Source organism: Pseudorasbora parva, chromosome 17 (genome assembly GCF_024679245.1).
Source record: "Pseudorasbora parva isolate DD20220531a chromosome 17, ASM2467924v1, whole genome shotgun sequence".
NCBI lineage: Eukaryota > Metazoa > Chordata > Actinopteri > Cypriniformes > Gobionidae > Pseudorasbora > Pseudorasbora parva.
The window spans coordinates 37,316,262-37,343,095 of NC_090188.1; the positions used below are offsets into that span (position 1 = coordinate 37,316,262).

A 26,834-nucleotide genomic window follows, 5' to 3' on the forward strand; every position below is an offset into this window, starting at 1 on the left:
GCTCTGAATCTGATCTGCTGAGCATTGTTAACCTCCTCAAGACGCTCCGTGCAGAAACCGCTCTCGTGTGTGCACCGCGTGAAGTTTAAATTCTCCGCTGTAATCAAGGGCTGAATTCGAAATCACCCCCCATAACCATTATTTGAAGGGACAGCCATTTTTAGTGGTGTCCTGTAGTGGGCGATTTCGGATTCAGCCTTGCAAACAGTGAAACGGGACCCCTCTGTAAACAGTGTCGCGCTGCGGCGCGTTCTGAACGTTGTTTAAAGCGACATTTACCAGTATTGTGGTATCATCAAAATACATATCATAAAAATAAATTTCAGTATTCGATATGAACCGGTATACCGCCCAGCACTACCGATTTGTATTATGTAAACATGAGAATAACCTTTACAATATTAGTTATATTTCAAGATGAACATATACTGAAGCAATCGTTCATCTTCAGAACACACATTAAGATATTTCTGATGAAATCGGAGAGCTGGAGAGCAAAATAAAGTGGTTATTTTGGGGGGTTTTAAGCAGGACACTCTTGTCACTGTATTCACATGGACAATTTTAACAATGTCTTTACTACCTTTCTGTGCCTCGAAAGTGTTCATTAAATGGCTGTTTAAATAGCTGTGTCTGGAGGGGTCAGAAAGATCTTGGATTTCATCAAACATGTCTTCATTTGTGTCTGAATATGAACAAAGGTCTTCTGGGTTTGGAACGACATGAGGGAGAGTAATTAATGACATTTCATTTTTGGGTTAACTAACCCATTAAATATCACCGTACAAAGACATATTATTGGGAGATTTATGGGCTTTCACACTTGAAATGGTTAACCCTGGGTAAATAAATCCTAGGTTATCTTGCTTTACATTCCACTCTGCTCATTATTCATCCTGGGTATTCATAAGATGATGCTTTACATTGCACATTCCTAAACCTGGGTTAACGTGCTTTTTGCATATTTGCGGGGTCAGTGCCATTGATTGGATGAACTCAGCATGCGACCTGTTTACATTAAAGCTCTAGCATTGCGCATCTTATTATTGCTGACTGTATTATCAAGTTTATACTGCATGGACACTTCACACTAAAAAAAGGTCTCTTCCTTATTGTTGCGTTTTCTGTCAGCATTTGAGATTTTTCCGTTGAAACAATGAATTTACCGTTTATATACAATGTGCAGTGTTGCCGACACTGTCCAAAGTATGCAAATATAAGTACGTGATTGGTTGTCTGTTGCTAAGCGTCTAGCTTTAACAAACAAACACCATCATTTCACACTGCACAAGTTTGGCACCACAATTGCAGGGTTAACTAGGGCTGGGTTTCGATTCAAATTTCAAGAATCGATTCGATTCTGATTCTCAAGACCTTGAATCGATTATTATTATTCGATCTGATCTGATCTGATCTGATCCGATCTTTGAGATTTACACAAGTGTTTTTAAAGAAAGCATTTTTTCCAGCTGTTACCTGAATATTACAGGACTGTAGTTATGCAACATATTGATACTATTATTATAGACATTCAACTGCAAATTAATGGAGTATTGATGGTTGTAAAGAACAACTGTGCGCTGTGGAGAGGGCGCGTGCTGTCATGACAAGGCAGCCATTGAAACTTCCTTGGCAGTAAGCGCGCGCTGCAGTGAGAACGGTTGTGGCGTAAGCTGCGTTCTCGACATATCCAGCAGCCCGAGTTCTCTCGTCTACCTTACTCTTGTCCGCCGCGGTAACGAGAGAAGAGGAAGAGTGAGGAAAACTCGGTCTGTCCGCGGTGCTTCTTCAGCACGGTGGCGGTGGTATAGTGACGAGAGCTTCGGCTTGAGTTTGTTAATCTACTCTAGTATTCTCTCTTTCCTGAGTTCTCAAAGCTGTCATGTTCGTTGTTTTATTGTCCATCCACCTCGCTCACATGCGTGAATTCAATGATGCGGCAAATTAAAATTCAGGGGGAAAATATAGGCCTATTATTAAATCGATCCTCTGAGTTACGGATCGATCTTTAGAAATTAATAAGAAAATCGATTCAGAATTGGTGAATCGATTTTTTCAACACAGCCCTAGGGTTAACACTGCAAAAGCCGAGCTAACCCTGCTCCAGAGCAGGGTTTTATAACCCCAGGTAAACAGTGGTACTAACCCGGCTGTGAAACGTTCCTTTACCCGGTGTTAAAAATGGAAATATCAGAAACTGCTCAAGTATGAGCTCCATATTCTCTATAATCACACACATAAAATCAAGTTGATTTTTCTAAACGGATTAAAAATGAGAACTATAATGTATGGCGGAATACCACTTCTGAGAGTACTTCGACTCAGAAGTCGGGAGAGTACTTCGGGTGAAAAATCCTTCCTCACATCTCCCCCTCCCCTCTATTGAAAGAAATGAGAAAGCGGCACGTTTTATTTTATGTCACCATACTTGTTTGTTCAGCTATTGGTGTAACAGTATTTAAATAGGGGAAACGTGGAGGTGTTTGGTCGCTTCTAACTTGATCTCTGTTTGGTACCATAGTGAATGAACTGGACTCACCACCGCGCGTCAGAGAGATTAAGAGCACGCACTGAGATGAGAGAGGTATGTGTCAACTCGTCTTAGTTAAGGGAATAATATAGTTTAATATGAAAAAGCGGTAGAGTATCCCTTTAAGCTCATGTTTAATGGATGACACATTTACACATTGGGCAAACTTACCGAAAGCTTGTCAACATCACCCTTCAGTACCCGCTCTAGATAAAGCTGCTTAAGTTCCCTCTCTAGTCGAGAGGGCAGACCAGGGTACATGGTGGATCCTCCCGACAGAACAATGTGTTTATAGAACTCAGCCCTGAGAGAGAGAGAGAGAGCGAGAGAGAGCGAGAGAGAGCGAGAGAGAGCGAGAGAGAGCGAGAGAGAGAGAGAGAGAGAGAGAGCGAGAGAGAGAGAGAAGGATGCGCAGATATAAACATACATTGAGGTTTATCGATGCTGGAGGGTAAAGGGTGAAGTTACTAAAATGACAGGTTTGTTCATTTTAGCGCCACAAATTGAGACACACAACTTATATTGTATATTGGAGGGAGGATCCAATCAGCAACTGTAGGAAGTGCTGGTGGTGTGGAATTAGAGCTCACCTGGTGTCAATGTCTGCCGCGTGAATGGTGTTGAAGAGAAGTTCGGCCACTCCAACCCCTTCCACATTAATGAGATGGGGCTGGAACAGAGCTTCTGGGGCCTCGAACCTCTCTCCTCCCACCTTAATAATCCGGCCATCAGGGAGCTGGTGGCACAGAGAATATAGAAACCTTTAGGGTTTTAAATCAGTCAATATAACGAGTTTTAGGGTGTGTTCTGTACACACTTGTAGTTTGGTTCATTTGGACCTGGATTTTAAAAAATAAAATAAAAATAACAATAATCGCATTTTAAATCGCAATCGCAATTTTGCCCAGAATAATCGCAATTATATATTTTCCCCAAATCGTGCAGCCCAGCTCTAATGGCAACCACGACTATGATGAGAAAAAGCTGGTGTGCTTGAGCATTCTGTCCTTTTTAAGAGTCGCATTTTGTGAGATCACGTCCCGTTTTTGATTCACTTACATTCCTTTGGTCTGAGTTGCATTCATATTTTAATTCGATCTGCACCGAGTTTGTTTGGAAGCGGACGAGAGCCGTCTTTTCAGCTTGTTTGGTGTGCATCAGGGTTCGGATGGCAGCGTTCACACTTCCTCAAATGAACCGCACAAACAGAGCAATCGCAACAGGGTTCATTTTAAATCAAACTAAACATGCCAACTGTGAACACACCCTTACTAAAAATACAAATAGGGCTGCTGTCCGATATATATAAAAGAAATACATCTATGACGCTTTTGCTGCTGATAAAATGACTACTTCCCTAAATATGTAATTAGACACGATTTGTGATCCTTCCTATTTTTGTTAAATAAATTGTCTTCCTATTTTGAGTTAAACAAAAGTATTAATTTCTTAAACTGTAATGTTTATGTACATATGATGTGTGACTTGCATTATTAAACTGTCCCCAGTGACAACACGACTGCAAGTATTTATGATTTATGATAAGTAACCTGGCTGATAAGTCCTGTGGTATGTAACCACTCCTCGTGTCAACATTCAGCTAATTTCTTATCACATACCTCAGCGCTTGATCATAAGATGTTCCTGTTAGACTGAGCAAAGTCTCAGGTCTGAAGGGTAACCCACAGCCGAGCCTAACTGTGATGACTAATGAGAAAATGGCGACATGGTGCGTGGGATTATATAAAGAGCCCATTGAGGACCGTCCAGAGGTCGGAAATGCAGAGCTTCCCAGCTGGGGAAGGATTGTGGCCACGCAGGAAATGATGTTACATGCTGGTTAAGCAACTTCAACACCACACGGCCTTCCTTGTTTCAAAACGTCTCCTTTTTTAATGCCCTCTTAAAGAAGAAGTTCAGAAATTAAATCAAAAAGACAAATACCACACCCCTACCTACAGACTCAAAGAAATGAAGGAGCGTTGGCCACTTTGTGTCACAAGTAAAACTCTGACCAACTTGTCAGCAACTGTTGCCCCCTCTTGAGGCCACTCTGCTTAATTACACATCCAGCAGCCTATCAGACTCCAGCCGTTTGAGGCGTCTCACAGACAGGATGTCAAAGTGTAGACTGAAAAATTTCCCTGCTGCTAAATCCAATCCAAAGAGCATATTACCATGGAAACGGAGAACACTTATGTGCCCCAGTGGGAAATCTGTGAAACCACATACTAAAAACTCCAGCCAGAAAAACTTCTGCCTCACATACTGTTACATTTGAACTGTAACTTTCGAACATCTCAGCAAGAAGGATACTTTCACCCTGCAAGCTGTTAACACCTTTTCAGAATGCAAACTTGTCTTAAAACGGTTCATGAAATTCTTCCCCGAGTCACATAAAACTGACCGTGTAGGACTCCACCAATACGGTGGTCTCCAGGGCGAGCTTCTGTTCTTGCTCGATGTTGTATCCCACGTAGCAGAGCTTCTCCTTCATCATGCGAACTGTCTCGAAGTCTGCCGAATGGTTGAAGGCGTAACCTCGCAGCAAGAGCAACTGTGTGATGGCAAAAAACATGTAAAAAAATTGTGCGCACATCCAGTAAAACGTTTGCAGCTGCTAGATTCAATAGAGCATAAATCAAATCTGCACAATGCAGTTGCTGCTCCCAAAAATGTATTAAAAAAGGACAACGTTTCGACGCAAAGGGTCTTCGTCAGGCAAACAAAAAGCAGAAACGTGTATCATTTGTATCTGTGTGAACCATCACACCTGAACTCATTAGTGAACCAATACATTTTAAATTGTCAGTCAAATTGTTAATTTTTTTGTACACTATATTGGATGATTGGGTAATTGGTTCACTAATGAGGTCAGGTGTGAAGGTTCACACAGATACAAATTATACATGTTTGTGCTTGTTGTTTGGGTCTTTGTCATTTTTAAATACATTTTTTGAAGCAGCAACAGCAGTGTGCAGATTTTTGTTTACTTTAAAAAACAAACCAAAGTCACATTTTTTAATCATCTGAAGAGTGTTGCGATTTATATTCCTAAGTAGGGCAGTGCTAGCTAAAATAACACACATTTTACCCCCCAAACACCATTTTTTCCCCCGGAGAATAATTTAATCATTCTGAACTGAAATGCTTGTTGGTAAATAACATTGTTGTATCTATCCGATTATTATTTTTATTTTGCAGTCAACTAATCATGAATTCAAATAGTACGGCCAATGCAAAATTGATGTTGACATCCAACACGAGTGACACGCCCGCGGTCAGCTGTTAATCGTCATAGGTTAGCCGCTGTGGCAAAGCACTGGCCTTAAATTTTGGATCCCAGGAGTTTTTCCAGAGGATATGACACCAGCTATTAAAGCATTACATTTAAGTGAAAATGAATGGCAGGTAATATCCAGCCTGGTGTGTGCTTTCAAACCAACGAAAATTGCAGGTTAGTGTAGAACTGCTACTACTCAGGAAAAATAAATATAGTATTGTGGCAATATGCATGGTCTGACACTTGCATATAAATAGCATTTGACCTAAATCAAACTCAAATTGAGTTACGAGGTTTTTCACCACTGAACATCTGAGATTTGGCTACATCTGAGGCAGTCAGTGCGTCGCATGACGTTTTCACCAATTTACAGCGTACAAAGTTTATGTGAGTGCTCAGTTTTTCCTGTTGTGTAATACATGTGGCCAAAACCTTGTGTTATAAAAAGATGAAGTGATTATGCATCGGCTGAATTGGTACAGCAAATACCAAACTAAGACTCTCTTCTCTGCTCCTCAATTACATCAAACATAAGCCGTAACAAACATTGTGTTTTCTGAGTAAAGAAAACGCTGTACTCATTCAAACAGACCGCTTTTTTATTTACCCTTGTAGTGTAAAGAAGTGGAGATGAGTCTTCAAGATCTCTTTATTCACGACTGAGGTGGCTAGAGCTGCTGTGTGAGGTTTAGCTGACCGTTTTAAGAAACACTAGAGTTAAAGTCACAAACCCTTTTTAGTCACAAACCCTTTTCAGAATGGTAATGTAAAAAAATGTGTAACCGTATTTTAGGGTTCAATTCTCACTATTAATTAGTTGCTTATTAGCATGCAAGCACTAAGATATTGGATGTTTAGCATTTATAAAGCACATATTAAAGGTGCACAATGCAACTTTCCGTCCACTGGAGGGCGCCTATTCTAAACAAATGCGTAGTTTGATAACGCAAAGTCTGAGCGCAGTATCTTGGGACGTGTGGTCTTCACCTCACAGCCGGTGGAAAATAGGACTCGGGCAGAAATCATGTTCATGGATGTGGTTATTAACGTAAATAACTGTAGTGTAAAGCAGAGCAGGACCGAGTGTTGTGGAACTGAGCACGGCTGCTGGAGCGATTGTTAAACAAGCACACGGCTCGTGCACACAGCACGCAGTCGCCGAGCTCCCGCACTTCCGCGTTTTCGGTTATTATTATGAGCTAATGCAGCTCTGTTTATCATATTAGATACATTTAAATGTGTTGAAAATGATGTTATGACATTACTTTGTGCGTTCACTTGTTCTCACTGCTAAGAGTAAAGCGCTCCTGCCAAATAAAACGCGAAACCGAGGGTAGCGCAGATATGTCGCAATTGACAGGCGACTCCCTCAAAAGTTATGCTGAAACGTCCCGGTCCCTTAGTTAAAATAGCAATTTTCTCACAATTTACAAATAGTTAGAAACATTTGTGATATTGTATGTACTGAACAAAATATATAACACCGGCCTAGTGGTTTTTGGATATTTTACTGCAAAAATACTACATAGTGCACCCTTAATGCCTTATTCTGCACATGACCATATTCTACATCCCTTAATCCAGTGGTTCCCAAACCTGTCCTGGAGGACCCCCAGCACTGCACATTTTGCATGTTTCCCTCATCAGACACACCTGATCCAACTCATCAGCTCATTAGTAGAGATGGCAAGACCTGAAGTGGGTGTGTCTGATTAGGGAGACATACAAAATGTGCAGTGCTGGGGGTCCTCCAGGACAGGTTTGCCTTAATCTGCCTTAATCCACCCAATACCTAAACTTAACAACTACCTTACTATTAACTATTAATAAGCAGTAAATTAGGAGTTTATTGAGGCAAAAGTCCTAGTTAATAGTGAATATGTGTTCCCCATACTAAATGCATTGAAAAATCCTGATTCTGCTCGGAGGGAACCGATTGATTAACCCCCGCCCCAGTGTTTAAGCCCTGTTCCAAAGTGACTTATATAATGCAATTGACAGAAAGAATGCAAAACATGCACAAAGAGCACACAATTGGATTGATGCTGAATGAGAGAGTAGCCTGGTCTAAATACTGTTAAATATAAGGGATTTGTTGAGGAATAAGGGGGGCCTATAATGTTAGAATGTTTATACAACTTCATTTTGATTCAGAGATATTTTACATTATTTCTGAATGCAATAATAAAATGTGACATTTTTCTTTGACCTGGTGCACTTTTTTTGGTCAGGTGTAGGGCTGCCCCCTAATAATCGACTAAATGTTAGTCGTTAACAACAGTTTCTTGTGGTAATTACAGTACATCAGGCAGGAAATCCAAACATTTGCGATTTGCCTCTAACGTTAGTTGACTCTAACGTTAACCTAGATAAATGTGCGCTATTAATAGGCGCAAATTAAAATGTTTGGGGAAGCTGAAATATAGCTTAAGTATTAGCCAAGGGGGTAATCTAGCCCTCGAAAAGCGTTCCACCCATAGGGGCGGCCATTGCTAACTAAGCCATCACCTGCTGTTAGCATCCCATTGACTCCCATTCATTTTTGAGTCACTTTGACAGTGAATAACTTTATATCTGAGGCGTTTAAAGACTCCATTTGTCCATTGTTTATTTCTAAAGAAACACGACAATGCATAAAAGGCTCCATTACCTTGTATCTTACACTATCGCCCTGTAGAAGCTGTTTTTGTAAAAATAGGCTAATGATTGCGTCATAACCAACGCGACTCTGTCGCACAGTTGAAACATTACTGTATAGACCCGAGGAGACGCTCGCAGGCGGGGGGACAGTCGGGGGGACGTGGAGACATAAATTCAAGGGGGAAGAATGGAGAGAAGCCCATAGTGAGCCAAAGGCAACGGTACAAAACATTGAAACAATGTGATTCAGATTTCACTTTCCACAACTACTAGAAGACCTACAGCTGTCAGACAGGAGGCTCACGTCACATCTACGTCGTCAAGCTCAGTCTGAGCCTGCACAGTTCGCTCAGCCATCAGGAAGTGAGTGCCTCTGATTGACCTCATTTTCCGCCGTCGAAGTCCATGGGAACTCTCTGTCCATTTCTTTTACTGTCTATGGTATTAGCGTACTTACAAAGTGACATTAAAGCGCCGGCATGATCACTTGAATTTATTCCTGATAACAGTGGAAACAACTTAAAAATATTTTTTTGGTCATGCAGATTTTATCTGTGTAAACTCCCAATAACACCAAAACATTGTGCTTCGATCAAATGAATAAAACAAACAGGATGCTCTTTCTGCCGTCTGAGTTTTTGTGAACTTTAGCAGGTCATAAAAAGGAACCGAAACTCAGAGTATGGGCTACTTGCCTCACAGACATGAGAATTATTATCTATAGAGCTTGAAATGTCTATTTTTACACAAACTGAATTCAAACGCTCTCTGATTATGTGATCTGTATGAAAGGTGCGTTTAATGTGGAGATGGCGAGTCAGCATCGTCAACTCTGCAGTCAACATTCACTCAGAAAACACTAGTTTATTCATAAATAATTCATGTCTCCTTGATATTTTCCCCCCCAGACACATTCATAATCATTACTTTTGCTGGTGATTTGAGCATGGAATAGGATATATATTACGCCTATGTATTAAACGCTTAATATGGTTTAGTATTCATCAATATATATATTTAAGTAATTAAATTAAAGGAACATGCCAACTTTTTGGGACTTTAGCTTATTCACTTTATCCCCAGAGTTAGATAAGTCCACACACACCGCTCTCATCTCTGTGTGTGCCATAACTGTCTGACGCACCCACCGCTAGCCTAGCTTAGCACAAAGACTGGAGGTAAATGGCTCCATTTAGCCTACTGCTCAATAAATGACAAAATAACACCAACATTTTCCTATTTACATGTTGTGATGTGTATAGTTACATAGAAACTATTCTCTCATTCCTGCGTAATAATTAAGAGACTTTGCTGCTGTACCATGAGGCAGCGGTGCAATGATATTACGCAGAGCCTGAAAATAGTCCCTAGCACACTCTCTGTGAGAGCAGGTTGTCACCTTGGTTATGCTGCCGGAAGTTTGACTATTTTCAGGCTCTGCATAATATTATTGCGCTGCTGCACTCATGGTACAGCAGCAAAGTTCCCTGATTATTACGCTGGGATGGGAATATAGTTCCTATGTAGCTATACACATCACAAGATGTAAATAGAAAATTATTGGTGTTATTTTGTCTCTTATTGAGCAGTAGGCTAGCTGGAGCCGTTTACCTCCAGTCTGTGCTAAGCTAGGCTAGCGGTGGGTGTGTCAGACAGAGTTATGACACACAGAGATGAGAGCGGTGTGTGTGGACTTATCTAAAGTTGGGGGATACGGTGAATAAGCTAAAGTCCCAAAAAGTGTGTTCCTTTTAATTTCAATCTTTTTTATTGGTATTTAACAAGACATAGTTATACATTCAATGAAAAATAAGAGATCACAAATTGTCTCATTATAAACCCCTTTTAGAACCCTCCCACCCCGAATTATACATGCAATATAAAAGCAAAAAAAAAAAATAAATAAATAAAAAAAAATTAAATAAATAAATAAATAAATAAAAAAATAAAAAAATAAATAAAAAAAAAAAAATTAAAAAATTAAAAAAAAACAAAAACAAAAACATGCGTAATAGACATAAATAGCGATATGAAAATAAACAATCCTCTCTCTAGTATCTGTCCTTCCTCTTTCCAATAGAAGTCAGTTATTGTGTATTGGCGCTAGTATCCGGAGAACAGAGTAAACCTTTTATGTGGTCTAAAACAGGTTCCCAAGTCTTATGAAAAGTTTTGAGAGATCCTGAAAGCAAAAATCTTAGCTTCTCAAGCCTTATACAGTTAAAGATTTCTTGAATCCACCTATCATGCGATGGAGGGGAGACATGTTTCCATTTAAGAAGAATGGCTCGTCTGGCTAAAATAGTAGTGAAGGCGATAACCTGGCGAGATGAGAGAGTCAAGTCGGGTCTCAAGGAGATGCCAAAAAGAGCAGTCAAGGGGTTTGGGTCCAAATCTATGTTAAGAGCATTATTAAGCGTGTCAAAGACATTGGACCAGAAGTCTGTCAACCGAGGACAGCTCCAGAACATGTGAATGTGGTTGGCAGGAGACTGCTTGCAACGATTGCAAGCATCACTCCTGTCTGGAAAAAAATTTGCCAGCTTGGCATTAGTTAGATGAGCCCGGTGCAGCACTTTGCACTGTAATAGGCCATGTCTGGCACATATAGAAGAGGAATGAACTAACTTTAAAATGTTGAACCACTGATCATCTGTGAAAGAGGTACCTAGGTCATTCTCCCACGATTCTCTCAGAGAAACAGTGGGGTCCACATTAAGTGAACTTATTAAGTTGTAAATAACTGAAATTAGATGCTTCTGGCCTGCTCTTAGAGCGAGAAAATTATCAAGAGGGCATTCAGGAGGACGGTTGGGAAAGTGAGGAAACAACTTCTGAACAAAGTGTCTAATCTGAAAGAACCGAAACAAATGACTATTGGGCAGACTGTATTTAGCAGACAAAAATAAAAAGGATGCAAACCGCCCATCATCATACAAGTCATTGAGCTCGACAAGTCCATTTACTGACCAAATTCGGAAAGCAGGATCAGAGCAAGATGGGGAGAAGAAGTAATTATTTAAGATAGGTGTGTGAATAGATGCTCTGTGTAAGCCAAAATGTTTCCTAAACTGGACCCAAATTTTTATCGTGCTTGAGACGACTGGATTAGCTGAAATTCTACTAATAGCTAAGGGGAGTTGGAAGCAAATAACAGAATATAAAGTGTCTTTTGTTGAGGCAATCTCTGAATGGACCCAAGGGGGGCATTTATCAGCATGGGCAGAATTGTTCCAATAAAGGATCTTATAAATATTACAGGCCCAGTAATATTGTTGGAAGTTGGGAAGTGCAAGTCCTCCTTTAGATTTAGGCAGTTGAAGACATGATTTCTTAAGTCGCGCTGGCTTGTTTCCCCAAATAAATGAACGCAGAATACCATCAAACGTATTAAAAAAAGACTTATTTATGCAAATTGGAATATGTTGAAACAGATAAAGAAATTTGGGCAAAATAACCATTTTAACTAGATTAATGCGCCCTACAAGGGAGAGAGGAAGTGAAGTCCATCTAGACATATCTAACTTGGTTTTATCGACCAACGGTTGAAAATTTCGGACAAATAAATTGTTAAATGAATTTGTGAAAAACACCCCCAAGTATTTAAATCCCCCTGAAGCTATCTTAAAAGGAAAAGGAGAATACTGTATCTTACTGGCCTCAGAGTTGACAAACAATAGTTCACTCTTTTGCAAATTTATTTTGTAGCCAGAGAGGCGGCCAAATTTATCCAGGATATCTAATATTACCGGCAAGGAGGAGACAGGGTTAGAAATGTACAACAAAAGGTCATCGGCATAGAGAGAAAGTTTATGAACTAAACCATAACGTGATATTCCTTCAAAGCCATTATGGCTACGCAGCCAAATAGCAAGAGGCTCAATAGCGAGATTAAAAAGTAAAGGGGAAAGGGGGCAACCCTGACGCGTCCCGCGCTGCAGAGAAAAAAGAGGTGAATGTAAGCCGTTAGTATGTACAGAAGCAACTGGTGATGAGTAAAGAAGCTGAATCCAAGAGATAAAATTGGAGTCAAACCCAAACTTTTCTAAAATAAAAAATAAATAAACCCATTCAACCCTATCAAAAGCCTTTTCGGCATCTAAAGACAGAATTATTTCTGGTGAGCCAGATGAGGGGCAGAAGAGAATGTTCATAAGCCTTCTAGTGTTAAAGAATGAATGTCTCCCTGGTGTAAAACCAGTCTGATCTGAGCAAATTAAAGATGGTAGTACCAACTGAAGGCGAGAGGATAAAATTTTGGCTAAAATCTTAAAATCAACATTGAGAAGGGAAATTGGTCTGTAACTGCCACAAGAGGTGGGGTCTTTATCTTTCTTGAGAAGCAGGGAAATGGAAGCCTCACATAAGGATGGAGGGAGGTGTCCTTCCTTGAAAGAATCATTATACAGCCTTGCTAAGATCGGGGTTAGTGAGGATGCAAAAGAATTGTAAAACTCAGTTGTATAGCCGTCTGGGCCAGGGGACTTTCCAGATTGCATAGATTTAATCGCCTCTTTTATCTCTGCCTCAGTGATTGGACCGCCTAAATTGTTGGCAAGGCCTTCATCAATTTTTGGAAAAGTTAACGAATTGAGACACTCAAAGCTTGCCGAAGGATTTGAGGAGCTCTCTGATGTATATAATGTAGAATAGTAATCTAAAAATATAGAATTAATTCCCATCTGATCTGATACCAGTTCACCTGCTGTCGATTTGACTTTCGCAATCCACCTAGAAGCACTAGCCATGCGAGCCTGATGAGCCAATAATTTCCCCGCTTTGTCACCATGCTCAAAAAAACGTTGCCTACATTGTCTAAGTTGCCTCGCTGTTATATTTGTCATCAGAAGGTCATATTCTGCATGCAAATGTACCCGTTTAGTATAAAGGGAATGAGAGGGTGAAACGGCATACAATGCATCTAATTTGAACAGATCATCTGCAATCGTAGACAGGCTAGATGTTTCAGTCTTTCTTAAATGAGAAACAAAGGAAATAACCTGCCCTCTAATAAAAGCCTTGAAAGCCTCCCAAAGAGTAAGACTACTGATATCTGGAGTCTGGTTAAGTTCAAAATATAGACTGATCTGCGAAGCAACAAAATCTTTAAATTTGTTGTCTGATAGTTTAGAGGAGTCAAATCTCCAGGTAGGAGGTGCAGGTCTATTAGGGGATAAAACCACATCAATAGATACGGGAGCATGGTCCGAAATTACTACTGTGTGATATGTACAAGTATCAACACAATTTAACAATTTGTTGTCCAAGAGGAAGAAATCAATCCTTGAAAATGTATGATGTACGTGTGAAAAGTATGAAAAAACTTTATCTTGAGGATGCTTAAATCTCCAGGGATCAGAGAGTCCCAGCTGAGAGGCATACTCTGATATTACTTTGGCTGATTTAGATAAGACAGATTGTTTAGGAGAAGATCTATCAAGTGAAACATCCTGGACCAAATTGAAATCACCCCCAATAATTATATGGTGATCATCAACATTTGGAAGGCTTGAAAAAAACTTAACAAAGAATTTGTCGTCGTCCCAGTTAGGAGCGTAAATTGAAATTAAAATGACTGGCACATTACAAAGTTTACCTGAGACCATCACAAAACGGCCATTAGGGTCAGAGATGGTATTGGTCTCTTCAAACATGACCTTCCTATGTATAATGATAGCAGCCCCACGGGATCTCTGAGAGAATTTGGAATGATATAAGTGACCCATCCAGGCTCTCTTGATGCGTAGTAAATCTGTAGTTCGCAAGTGTGTTTCCTGCAGAAACATAATATCAGTCTTTAGGTGCTGTAAATGCAATAGCACCTTACCAGCCTTGACATTATTATTCAGTCCTTTGACATTCCATGAGACCAGACGTAGTCTCTGACCTGTCTTCATAGCGATACTAGCCATTTTACCAAATTAAAATCGTAATAAATTCTGGTAAGGCCAATACTGAAGGAAAGTTGGATGGAGAGTGAGGAGGATGCAAAAAAAAAAAAAGAGGGAGAGGAAAATGAACAAAGGAAGAAGAAAAAAAAAAAAAAAAAAAAAAAAAAAAAAAATTACAGGAAACACTGTGAAAAAACCCACCCAATAGAAAAACTTGACTTGACTGAGCACTCAGGCTCCACATCTTCTACCACTTTTATCTCTCTCTCGGTCAATCTCCCCATGTTACCAATAATTAGAGCATTCACACACACGTGTAAATAACCACACGAACTTCGTATATGTATCCTGTTGTTAGGACGCAAATGAGCTGCTGGTTTAGAAACAGATTATTAACAAAGCAAGGCACCTAGGTGAAACCTAAACAAAATGAGCAACCTTTTAAAGAGGCATACATTAAAAGTAAAATTAAACCTAAAATTGAAAGTTAACGTGGTCCCTTAACCAGTGGTCCAGTCTAGATCAATGACAGAACATAAATAAACAGTAAAACTGTCATAATATAAGCCCAACACTGCATTAGTGTAAATGGAGCAAATGGCCCACTGTCAAATTAAAAGAAGAATCAACAAAGTCCTGTTGCATTAAATGATAAAAAATAATTCATTTAAAGAAAAATAATAATAAAAAAATTAAACAAACTGCCAGCATCTACATATGAAACACGAACAAGATGTACAGCCCCTCAGTGAGCCATCCATTGAACTTAATGTGAAATATGAATTCAAAGTTAACATGACTGTTAAACCAATGGTCTGGTTCGGACCAGTCCCATAAAATATCTTAAAGTATACATGCGCACGTCTCATATACCAACAAAAGTACATTATATGCAGTAGGCCTATACATATTTGAGATGCGTATATGTTAAAGAGGAAAAAAAAAAGCGTATGGAACTAATCTCATTCCAAAGGAAAGTCGGCCCGGGCAGATGTCACGTACTCTTCAGCCTCATTCACCGATGAGAACGATCTTTTGCTCCCATCTCTGGTCCTGATGGATAGCCTCGCCGGGAATAGTAGGGTTGGTCTAAATCCCAGGTTGTACAGATCTGTCATCACCCGCCGATATTTAGACCGTTGTGCCATCACTTCAGGTGCATAGTCCTCATATATGGCGATCGGGCTGCCTTGAAACAGCAACTTGCCTCTTTTAACTCGAGCCTCGCGGACAATCCGCTCTTTTTGCTGATAGCGATGAAGCCGGATGATGACAGCGCGCGGCCTCTCTCCGGCCGCGGGTTTGCTGACGAGAGCCCTATGGGCCCGATCAATCTCCGGTGGAGAAGACAAAACATCCTCTCCCAAAACATCGACTAAGAGCTGAGAGAAAAAGGCAGAAGGACGGGGACCCTCAATCGATTCCGGTAGGCCAACAATGCGAATGTTATTGCGGCGGCTGCGAGATTCAAGATCCGAAACTTTAGCTAGTAGTTTAGCGTTGCTGTCAGACAGAGCGGTACAAGTAGCTTCCAGCGCAAGCATGCGTTGATCCAGAGCATTGGCGTTTGTCTCAAGGGAGGCAATCTTGTAGGAATGGTCAGATACTGCAGTTTGAACGCAGTCGATCTTGGCCTCGAGTGACGATATAGTCGACTTAAATTCGGACGAGAGGGCCTGACGATGTTCATCCAGTAGTTTAGCAATCCCCGCCATATTGAGCTCGCAGGAATCGCTGTCAGCAATGTCCGATCTGGTTTCTTTTTTGCTTTGTTTACTTGATTTGGAGGTCATGTTAACAGAAGATTATCAATTTAGTCCGTGTGGTCAGTTTAAAGCCGAAATAGGCTTTTAAAGTGGCTCAAGCAAAACAGTAAGCGGGAGATGTACGCAAACACGTCTACTCCATTTGCCTTCCGGAAGTCGACTCAAAGTGTGTTCCTTTAATGTGTTGTTCTATAACAGTGCACTGCTTGTCCATTGTAAACAAAGACATGTTTGACTGCTATGCTCGAGTCTCGCGTATTTTGCAGCTTCTTGCACGACGCAGCATTTTAAAAACGCAGCTCTCAAGTTGAATACAATTTAAATGAGTTCTCTATACCTTGCTTCATAATTATTCCACTACCCTGCATCTCGCAATTTTAAACACAAAAACATGCTCTGTTTGAATAGCTCCTTAAAAGGTAGTTGCTTTAACATGTTATTAGGGCATTTCAGGGTATTGTGGGACATCTAAGCGCGTACCTTTGAAATGAGGAAGTGAAATTAGATACTTAATATCATTTTAACCGAGATGATGAATCATGAAAAGTGAAATATTCCATACCTTAATGAGATAGCGTGTAATGTCTCGTCCCGCAATGTCCAGTCTCCTCGTAAGATGGGGCAGAGAGAAGCCCTCGTACACGGGACAAATGTGGGTTACGCCATCGCCCGAATCCACCACCACCCCTGTCAAAAGGCCTGGGTGTAGCACAACAGGCAAATATTGATAGAAAGTCGGAAATTAGCGATGCACTGATAGTGGACTAGGTGCAATAAAATGTTTGGCAATTCAACATTTTGAGCAATAAGGTTGTAAAAGGTCAAAACTGTACATAGGATAACTCACCTTGAGCATAAAGGGTCAGCACAGCCTGAATGGCGATATAAATACCTGCAAACTGGTATGTCTCAAACATGACCTAAAGGGCAGTGGGACAAAGAAAGACAAATGAACAAGTAAACTAATTCACTATAATAACAGTACTAGACCATTAGCCTAGTTCAAAAATAATTTCACAAGTGTAAAGCCTGGTTTATCCACCTTATTTCTCAACACAGAAGTGAGACATTTCCTGTGAATCAATGAGAATTTATTCATATAGCCATTATAGGTTTATACCTAGAATAATAACAACGTCCAATAAAAGATTAAACTATTTACGCTACCAAACCAGTGCATTTATGATAATGATATTAAAATAATATGCTAACAAATTGAACATAACAGAGACCGGAAGCCTAGCACAATCAAGGTAAAAAATACTAGTGCTCTTTACAAATTAAATGTCCTTATTTTCTTAAGCAATTGTTTGGGTCTTTTAGGGCGTTTCCAGACCTCTAGATAATTTGCTTTGTTCCGAACCAGGGACTTAATTTTTTTTTAAATGTTGCATTTTCTTCTTGGTTCAGTTCGCTTTCACAAGGCAACATTTCAAAGTGTTCCAAATTGCAAGTGACATGCGAGTAAAACTGGCATCATATTGGTCAGTTTCCTGTGTAATCCATAAGGTGGATTGACAAGTTCATTCTTAAAGGCTTTTTTCCAGAGGAGCTTAAAGGCCGTGACATACTCCGCAAGAACAGAAAAAAAAGGTTCTCACTCCCAGGGCTGAGAGAAAAAACTGACGTCATTTTGTTCCCGCTGCCCTGGTTTGGGAGTTCAGGCAGCTTGTTCTCGACGTATCATCTGAACTTTATTATTGTGGATGTCCGAGAACTATTATGTGATTGGTCAGAAATTTAAAGTGGGTGGGGTTAATGGGGAGAAATGGACATGTTCAGCATCTGCTTTCTTCGTGAAGTAAGGAATGTCCTGGCCAGAACAACTTTTCAGGGGGCAAAATGCGCTAAGCTGCTGTCCAATCACAACAATGGAAGCGCTGGCCCAATCAGAACTCGTTACGTCTTTCTGAAGGAAGGACTTCATAGAACAAGGAAATCATCAGGCCGTTTTATGGACAGAGGTAACAGCGCTGTACAGATAAGTAAATTGTGTGAAAAGTTTTTTTACACGCGAAAAATGAACTCATGTTATATTGCACACTGTAAACACAATCAAGGCTTCAAATAACACACGAAAAACGGGACCTTTAAATCTGTGGTGGTCAGGTGGTACAGCTACCACATGGTACAAGTTGTAGCTCTCAGAAATTTACGAGTTTACACGTCATAATAACAAATCCTACAAGCACATAGAACTGTATATTCTGTATATATATTTTATATACATAATTTTGGGCATCAAAACTCTCCAAACTACGAGGCTAGGCCAAACACTCAAATACCTGAATGATAATTTTAGCATTTTTGGTCACGTTTAGATATGCATTTTTCAGTGAATGTTTTCACACAAAAAAATTGAATAGATTTAACACAAAGTAATCTCATTACATTTTACAGCAATAAGAAACTATTTTCAGCCATTATGGAATAAAAATTATATCAATGTAATAACTCACATTAGGGTTGGTAGGCTTCATGCCTTTATGAATATCTTTAGATTATGGTCTGACTACACACCTCTATGATCTTCTCGCGGTTTTTGGTCGGGTTCATGGGAGGTTCTGTGAGGAGGATCTTGCAGTCGCGTGAGTTGATATTGAGCTTCTCCGGGCCAAAGGTGTAATCCCATAAGTGCTTCATATCATCCCAGTTCCTGACGATGCCGTTCTCCATCGGATAGTTCACCTCCAGCATTGAGCGTAATTCACTCGCTTCATCTCCCACCATCAGATCCTGAGTAATCATAAATCAAAGGTTAGAAAAACCATCTCAGCTCATAGCTATGATGGTGAAACCGGAGGTCAGTAATTTAGTATCAGTCAAAAACACTTCAATGTGGCAGCTCAGCATCAGAATTTCCACAACAGATGCAGGACACTGGGAATCTCATGTCCCACAGCTGATCAAATTTGGAGTCAGAGTATGAGTCAAAAGGACACCTCCGTTACAGCTCATGAAGAGCTCAAGCACAGTAAACACGGCCGCTGAGATGAGATGGACATACGGACAGATGCTGCACTCGTTCACTACAACCACCATGCACAGAACAGCAGATCTCCATGCACAACATATTAGTAATTTACCCCAGATAAACCCTCACGTTTAGCATTGGCTTTAATGCCTTTATTTACACCAACGAAGAAACGTTTTTTTAATCGTTCTAATTCTATACCCAGGTTTCCATTTCAGATATGCACAAAACGTTGGCAATGGTTTCTAAATGTCGACAAAAAACTATTGCGAAATGACGATGTTATGTGACTAAAACACTCTTGCAATAAGTCATTTAAAAAAATCATGGCGACTGATGTTGGTAGGTTTACATCTAAGCGCAGCCACTGCACTAGCCATTATTTTGAGACGTAGGTGTGTTATCCGAGCATTAATGTCAGGAAAGCCCTTTATACCACGTGTGTGGTGTTTCTGGGCGTTTCTCAGCTTCCAGGTCTTAATAAATTGTGGCATTTCTTTGTTGTTAAGAATCCAGAATTCCCGTAATTATTCCCGTAATTTGTCTTATGAGTTAAATAAACAACTCTGTCTCGACTCCTGTCCAAACACACCACTTCTTTAAAGAATTAGACCTGTAAATGAGAAAAAACTTTTCCGTACTTTCGCCTTTTCTGTCTTTGGGTTTTGTTTCTTTCTAATTTGTGATACTTGCTTTGTTTTCCTCTCCAGGTAGCCTACGATAAAGGGGAGTTTTTTTTGTTAGTTTTTTGCCCATTACATTGGTATCCCCAATCCTGTAGACCTGATTGCCTCATTGGGTTAATTGATTGTATTAGGCCTTATTTGGCTAATTGAATGTTGTTGGTTTATGGGTGGGATTTAACTTATAAGTTGGTATCATTCGCATTCATTGTGTTGCTTTGCCCTGATGGTTGGTCGAAACATGTTGGCTCTTGTATTTTAAAAGGACTTAAGCCATACCTAATAAAGGCTTTTTAATTATTTCCTTATCCTTCGAGTGCCTTGGACCTGCCTTTTTTTGTCATGTTTCCATTACAGGTTTGCAAAATATCAGTTTTTTTAATTGCCTGAAAAACCACCGCATGTGAGCGTAAAAGGTTTTTTTTGCAATTTTTGCAGAATTGACGTGTTTCCATTGGGCGTATTATCAATTCACAATTTCAAGGGTAATGGAAACATGGCTTATGAGAATAGAGATGTCCACACCTATAACAACTGTAACTAAAACAAATGAATTGATGGAGTGTGTAGCTTTTCATTTCTTAACACTCATCCTTCCCTCACACTTTGTTGAATCCTTCCCCCTCATGTCAAAATGATTCATGCAAAATAGTCCTAAAAATTATACTTTTTTTTAAAGTCCAGTAAGCTTATTTAATTTCATCTTAAATGCAATTTTTAAAGATTTTTATTTTAATTTATTTACCTTTAAAATTACTACGTTATCAATAAATGAAAAGTATCATAATTTAAACACATTTTTCACATTCTTTTAACTTAAAGGTGCAGTGTGTAGTATTTATGATGATCTATTGACATAAATGCAATTTAATATACATAAATATGTTTTCAGTGGCATGTAAAGACCTTACAGAATGTACCGTTATGTTTTTATTACCTTAGATTAAGCCATTTCTATCTCTAAAAAGTCCCCATTTTGCGCAGCCATGTTTCTACCAAACAGACTTCTCTAGAGCGCTAGCTACTCTCTGCTACCTCAGACAACGACATTTTTGTCCTGTGTCGGCCACCATAGCTTCTGTATGTGCTTCGAAAGGAAGGGGTGAGCGGTGGCCGGTTGCAATTCACAACCAGATGGCCTTATAGCTCTATATGGAGCAAATAAGCTGTTCTGATGGGCCCTAAAACCAGTTCGCTTCAGAATACATTAAAAAAGTTTTCTAGGTGTACTGAATTATTCCTTGCCTTCCATTCATTCCAAAGGGGGTCAAATTGATCTGCAAGGGAAGGATTTGTGACTTTTTTAAAATTCAAGCACAAAACTCCTTGAATCAGTAAAAAAATGTGTATTTGTGGTTAAAGTGCATGAACACTCAATTTTTATTTGTTTTTTATGAGTTTCATATCAAAATGAACTAAGGGAGGGATGAGGGTTAAACAATTATGGCCATATTCCAAGAGGAGTCTTAAAGAGTGCTAGCCTAGAAATCTAGACGTACCCTAGCGGCAGCAAATCTAATCTGACGTAAGTGTCGTCTAGCAACTCTCAATACCCATCTGAGCTGTAAAAACCAAACTCAGGTCGGTAGGGCTGGGTTTCGATTCAAATTTCAAGAATCGATTCGATTCCGATTCTCAAGATCTTGAATCAATTATCATTATTTGATTCGATCCGATCTTCGAGATTTAGATAAGTGTTTTTGAAGAAACCATTTTTTTCCAGCTGTTAGCTGAATTACAGGACTGTAGTTATGCAACATATTGATACTATTATTATAGACATTCAACTGCAAATTAATGGAGTATTGATGGTTGTAAAGAACAATCCCCCTTCCAGAGTGCTCTAGTCAGCGAACATGCGCTGTGGAGAGGGCGCGCGCTGTCATGACATGGCAGCCATTACAACTTCCTTGGCAGTAAGTGAGAACTTACAGTGCCGTACAGTAAGAATGGCTGTGACGTAGGCCGCGTTATCAACATATCCAGCAGCCTGAGTTTGCTCGTCTAACAGAGTATTCTCTGTCCGCAGCTGTTCTTACCGCGGCGGAATGAGAGAAGAGGAAGAGTGAGGAAAACTCGGTCTGTCCTCGGCGCTTCTTCAGCATGGCGGCGGTGGTATAGTGACGAGAGCTTCGGCTTGAGTTTGTTAATCTACTCTAGTATTTTCTGTCCTCACCGTTTCTGGAGTTTTCAAAGCTGCCATGTTCGTTGTTTTATTGTCCTTCCACCTCGCGCGCATGCGTGAATTCAATGACGCTGCAAATTAAAATTCACAGGGAAAATGTAGGCCTATTATTATTATTAGGCCTATTATTCTAGTAAACACAGAAACTGGTGAACGGCAGCGGTCTTTCGAATCAGCTTTGACCGCGACTCTGGAAGACTTGGAGTTCAGCTTTTCTCTGAGAAAAGAACAAAGAACGGCACTGAAGTCATTCTTAAAAAGGGAAGATGTGTTCGGAGTTTTGCCGACCGGATACGGCGAAAGTTTAATATGTTAACTAGCTCTGCTTCACTTTTGTTGCTCTGGTTGGTTGTAGCGCTATCCAATTGCGCTATCCGTGCAGAGGAGTTTGAAAGACAACCGTTTATCCCGCCCCCGGATTGAGCCGTCAATGGTGAGTTTCCAGACCAAACATCTTGATGTGGATCCGGCTTGTCAGGCTAACAGAGTGCTTGACATTTGTAAAAAATAAAAAAATGATGATGCACCTCTTGATGGAAAAAACATCACAACATTCATCAATGCATCAATTTTTGCTCAAGGTCTTGTATTGCCAATGCAAGAATCCAGCACTCTGTAAAGTCTCCTCCAAAGACACTTTCAATGAGTTTAAGGTCATTTGAATTTGGCCATGATGTGTCTTCCTACATGGATGATTAACAAAAGGAAAGCTACACACTCCATCAATTAGGGTTAGAAGAACTGTTGCCAAACATATAACATTGCATAATAATCACTGCATTAACGATCCAATCATAGACTCAAACTTTGCCTATTTAAATCAAAACGGAGCCTTTTTATATACACTTTGGTAATAGAGATGCTCGTCTGAGAAAACATCTCTAATAACTAGGAAGGCGTTGAGCGCTGAATGAATCACTGAATGGTAATTGTATGGATTATCACGGCCTGCACGGGTACAGTGTGTTCTTTGGCACCGGTACAGGATGTGTCTGGTCGAGCCATGTGTTTTCAATAGAGCCCTGCTGTCCTTAAATTTCGTCTGTCTGACTAACTTCCTGGGTACAGCACACCTTCAGCAACATTTTGCTTGTCTGAAAATGCATATCCAGGGTTGTCTAGTCTAGAGGTGTTTTAAAAGGAGCTCTGCGTGTAAAACAATATCCTGTGAACACTGCTACCAATGCATCTTTTGTAACACATCAGAATCTATTTAGAGCATATTGGTTCTCTTCTAGTTCCTCAAACAGTATTATAGAGGACAGAGGACATTGAACAGACAGGCAGCTACACAAAGTGCAGAGATATCAACATTTCCCTCAATCTAGACTTGAGGCCAACTTCTGCTAAATCTATTTCAGACCGGAGGAAGATATTAAGCTATAATGTCAGATGGGGATCTGAATAGTTGCCAAGTTCTGTGAAAGACATTTGCAGCTTTGAAACAGAAGACAAAGTGCAGCATAAGAGCACTTTAAGCAATGCACCCACTGTGGCGATTTAGATAAAACAATACACAACAGAACAAAAATAAAACTGATTAGAAATAGGGCTGGGCGATATGTAGAATACTCACAATAATAATAGTTATAATAATAATTTGTTACATTTATATAGCGCTTTTCTGGGTACTCAAAGCATTTTACATATTGAAGGGGGAATCTCCTCAACCACCACCAATGTGCAGCACCACCTGGACGATGTGAAGGCAGCCATGTTGGGCCAGAAAGCTCACCACACACATACACCAAGTGATTGGTGGAGAGGGGACCGAGTGATGAGGCCAATCGTACATGGGGATGATAAGGAGGCCATGATGGAAAGAGGCCAATGGGCATATTTGGCCAGAATATATTATATAAACGTCAGTAAAAGAGACTGCATTTAAATTGATTTGTTTGATTCTGTCTGGTGAGTATAAAGACCCTGGTTCACTGCACATTGGGACTGATGGTGACATGACAACAGGTCAACGTCCCCGAGTGGTATTTAAGAACAACAGCAGAACTGATATTTTTCTGGCATCTATTTTTTTTTATGTTATTTAAAGTGGATTATGATAAATACTTTTGATTGTTACATACACCTGCAACATTTTGTCATTATAAATCTTAGCTAGAGGACGTTGATTATTTTTCTACCGCTGTACATTCATGTTGAATATAATTAAATAATAGTTTGTTTTTTATAAACTTTATATAAAACTGTCTATGCGTATGTTTCATGCTTCAGAACTTCCATTAAGGGAACATATCGATGCTCCTTGGTTTTAACGGTACATTGTGGGATTTTTCTTTTTTCTTAAAATGAACTCCCTGATCAGTGCCCTGACTACTGAACTAGGGAGCTGATTGAGACGCACACACTGATTCAATGTTTTGCACCCATGCACCACCCCAAGTGGCATTTTACATATATTAAAATGCATTATATCCATAGGATATATCCATCTTTACACCAAAGGAGGAAATTGAATATGTATATGTAAATACTTCTAGGTAAATTTCCATCTTATTTCAAAACCTTTAACGTTTTTATACAAATTGTTATTGTACTAGATCCCTATCGTTCATTCGAATAAAAGTTTGAAAGGGATACTCTGAATTTGGAAAACATGCTTTTCTTTTTATGCTCCTTGGGCTCAGAATGATCTGCAAAATATAGATAAACTACAGATACTGCCGCCTCGGAGTACTTTTAAATGTTTGCTTGCAAAGTGCTTTAAACGAGTCTTATAAGTGTTTTTCTTGATTTTATGCTTATTCATTTTGAATAATTATTGTTTTTGTGGCTCTGAAACTCTGTGCTGCCGTCTTGACCAGGCCTCCCTGGAAAGAGATTTAATCTGTGTGTGTGTGTGTGTGTGTAAATAGTAGTGGTATTTAAGTTTATTGCCACATCAGTATCACTGGCTATTACATGGCACATATTAAACATTTAACAAAATTTTCATAATTGCAACATAATAAAAACAAACATTTTAAAAAACAAAACAAAACAAAAATAAGTACATTTAGTACAATTTTATACCAGAATCAGTAAAATAATAATAATAATTAAAATTATAATTTACAAAACTTGACTATACATTCATAAATTATTCATAAGTGATATGCTAACATTTATGAATGTTTTGTTGATTCAGTTACAAGTCATTTACATTCATAAATCATTAATAAGTGGTATGCTAACATTTTACTAATGCTTTGTTAATTCAGTTATAAGACATTAATCATAGAGCCCTAGACTAGTTATAGAACTATATTAAATATTGTCAAAAGAGAAATACTCTTTTGTTATATCACCCAGACCTGATTATATGGAATGAGGAACCCTTCAAAATAAAAAGAAATTGAAGATCCATAATCAGCAACACCACTGAAAAACTGCACGGTGCAACACACTCCCCTCAACAAGCGATAAGTGTTAACCCAAGCACACGTCAAGATGCACTTACCATTTTTTTGTTATTCTACTTCATGTGAAGAACAAGGAGGAAAGAGTGCAAGTATAAAAAGAAGGTGAAACAGGACAGAATGAAGGCTTTCTTTAAAACAACTAAGATGATGTTTTGAATGTTACTTCTGAGAATTCTTCAATTTAAAGTATTCTCTAACAAACTCCAAATCGATCATCTAACCAGGCAGAAAGTAGAGTGTGTGTGAGTGTGAGTGTGGACCTCACCTTAATCTCAATGTTGCCCACTTTAGTTGAGGACCGGATGATGGGCCTGCCCACCAATGCTGGGAAGATGTGCTCTGGGAAGTTGGATCCGGCATAGCCACACTTGACAAACTAAAGGAATGAGAGGTAGAGACTGAGTAACGTAATGAAGTATACGGTGTTCATCCTCTCAAACTGAATTGCGGATGCCTTTAACACATCATGATGATTGGCCATTGTTATGCTCCGCTGGTGCAGAGGCTATATATTAACTGCAAACAAAAAATGGTAACACGTTAGTTTAGGGTTCAGTTCTCAATATGAACTAGTTCCTCATTAGCATGCATATTACTAAGTTATAGGCTGTTTATTATACTTATAAAACACATTTTAATGCCTCATTCTGCATGACCATATTCTACATCCCTTAATCAAACCCAATACCTAAACTTAACAACTGCCTTACAGACTATTTTAATTAGGAGTTGATTGAAGCAAAGGTCATAGTTAATAGTTAATGGTGACAAATAGATCTTAATCTAAAGTGCATGGTGAAAATTGTAATTACCAGATGGAAGAATCAATTTCATAGAGAATTGCACGCATTTTTTTGTGTGCAATTTCCATGTCATTGAATATTCCACAGATGAGCATAACTAGAGAAAAATCTTTAATTGTATAGAATTTTTCTTAAATATCCAATGAAAAAAGGCCTGGTTTAATAACTTTTAGAATGCAATAACACACATTTTATAAAATACTACAATATAGTGCAAAAATGATGATATTTGTAGCGGACGCCTTATACTGTAGCCCATAGAAAAAGACACTTATGAGCCATCCATCTACCTACCTACCTACCTACCTACCTACACACACACACACACACACACACACACACACACACACACACACACACACACAGATCAGGTATAACAATATGAACACTGACAGGTGAAGTGAATTACGCTTTTTGTCTTTTCTTTTTTTTAATATCTCTTCATCACGGCACCTGTTAGTGGGTGGGATATATTAGGCAGCCAATGAGTATTTTTTCCTCAAAGTTGATGTGTTAGAAGCAGGAAAAATAGGCAAGCATAAGGATTTGAGCGAGTTTGACCAGGGTCAAATTGTGATGGCTAGACGGATAATGTAGATAATTGTGCATATTGTTATTGTATATATGTATTTTATGTATAAAATATGAACATATCTTGAG

At 39.3% G+C, this 26,834-nt stretch overlaps 1 protein-coding gene across 1 annotated transcript in view; it reads right to left on the reverse strand.

Annotated features, from left to right (window-relative positions):
• actr2b (actin related protein 2b) overlaps nucleotides 1-26,834 on the reverse strand; it is a 32,871-nt gene that overhangs the window by 3,996 nt on the left and 2,041 nt on the right. The window contains exons 2-8 of the mRNA XM_067421988.1: nucleotides 25,637-25,747; nucleotides 18,631-18,846; nucleotides 16,958-17,030; nucleotides 16,673-16,809; nucleotides 4,938-5,087; nucleotides 3,121-3,266; nucleotides 2,702-2,834 (exon numbers count right to left, since the gene is read on the reverse strand). Of these exons, the coding sequence (XP_067278089.1) occupies nucleotides 2,702-2,834; nucleotides 3,121-3,266; nucleotides 4,938-5,087; nucleotides 16,673-16,809; nucleotides 16,958-17,030; nucleotides 18,631-18,846; nucleotides 25,637-25,747 (966 nt within the window). The remainder of the gene's footprint in view (nucleotides 1-2,701; nucleotides 2,835-3,120; nucleotides 3,267-4,937; nucleotides 5,088-16,672; nucleotides 16,810-16,957; nucleotides 17,031-18,630; nucleotides 18,847-25,636; nucleotides 25,748-26,834) is intronic.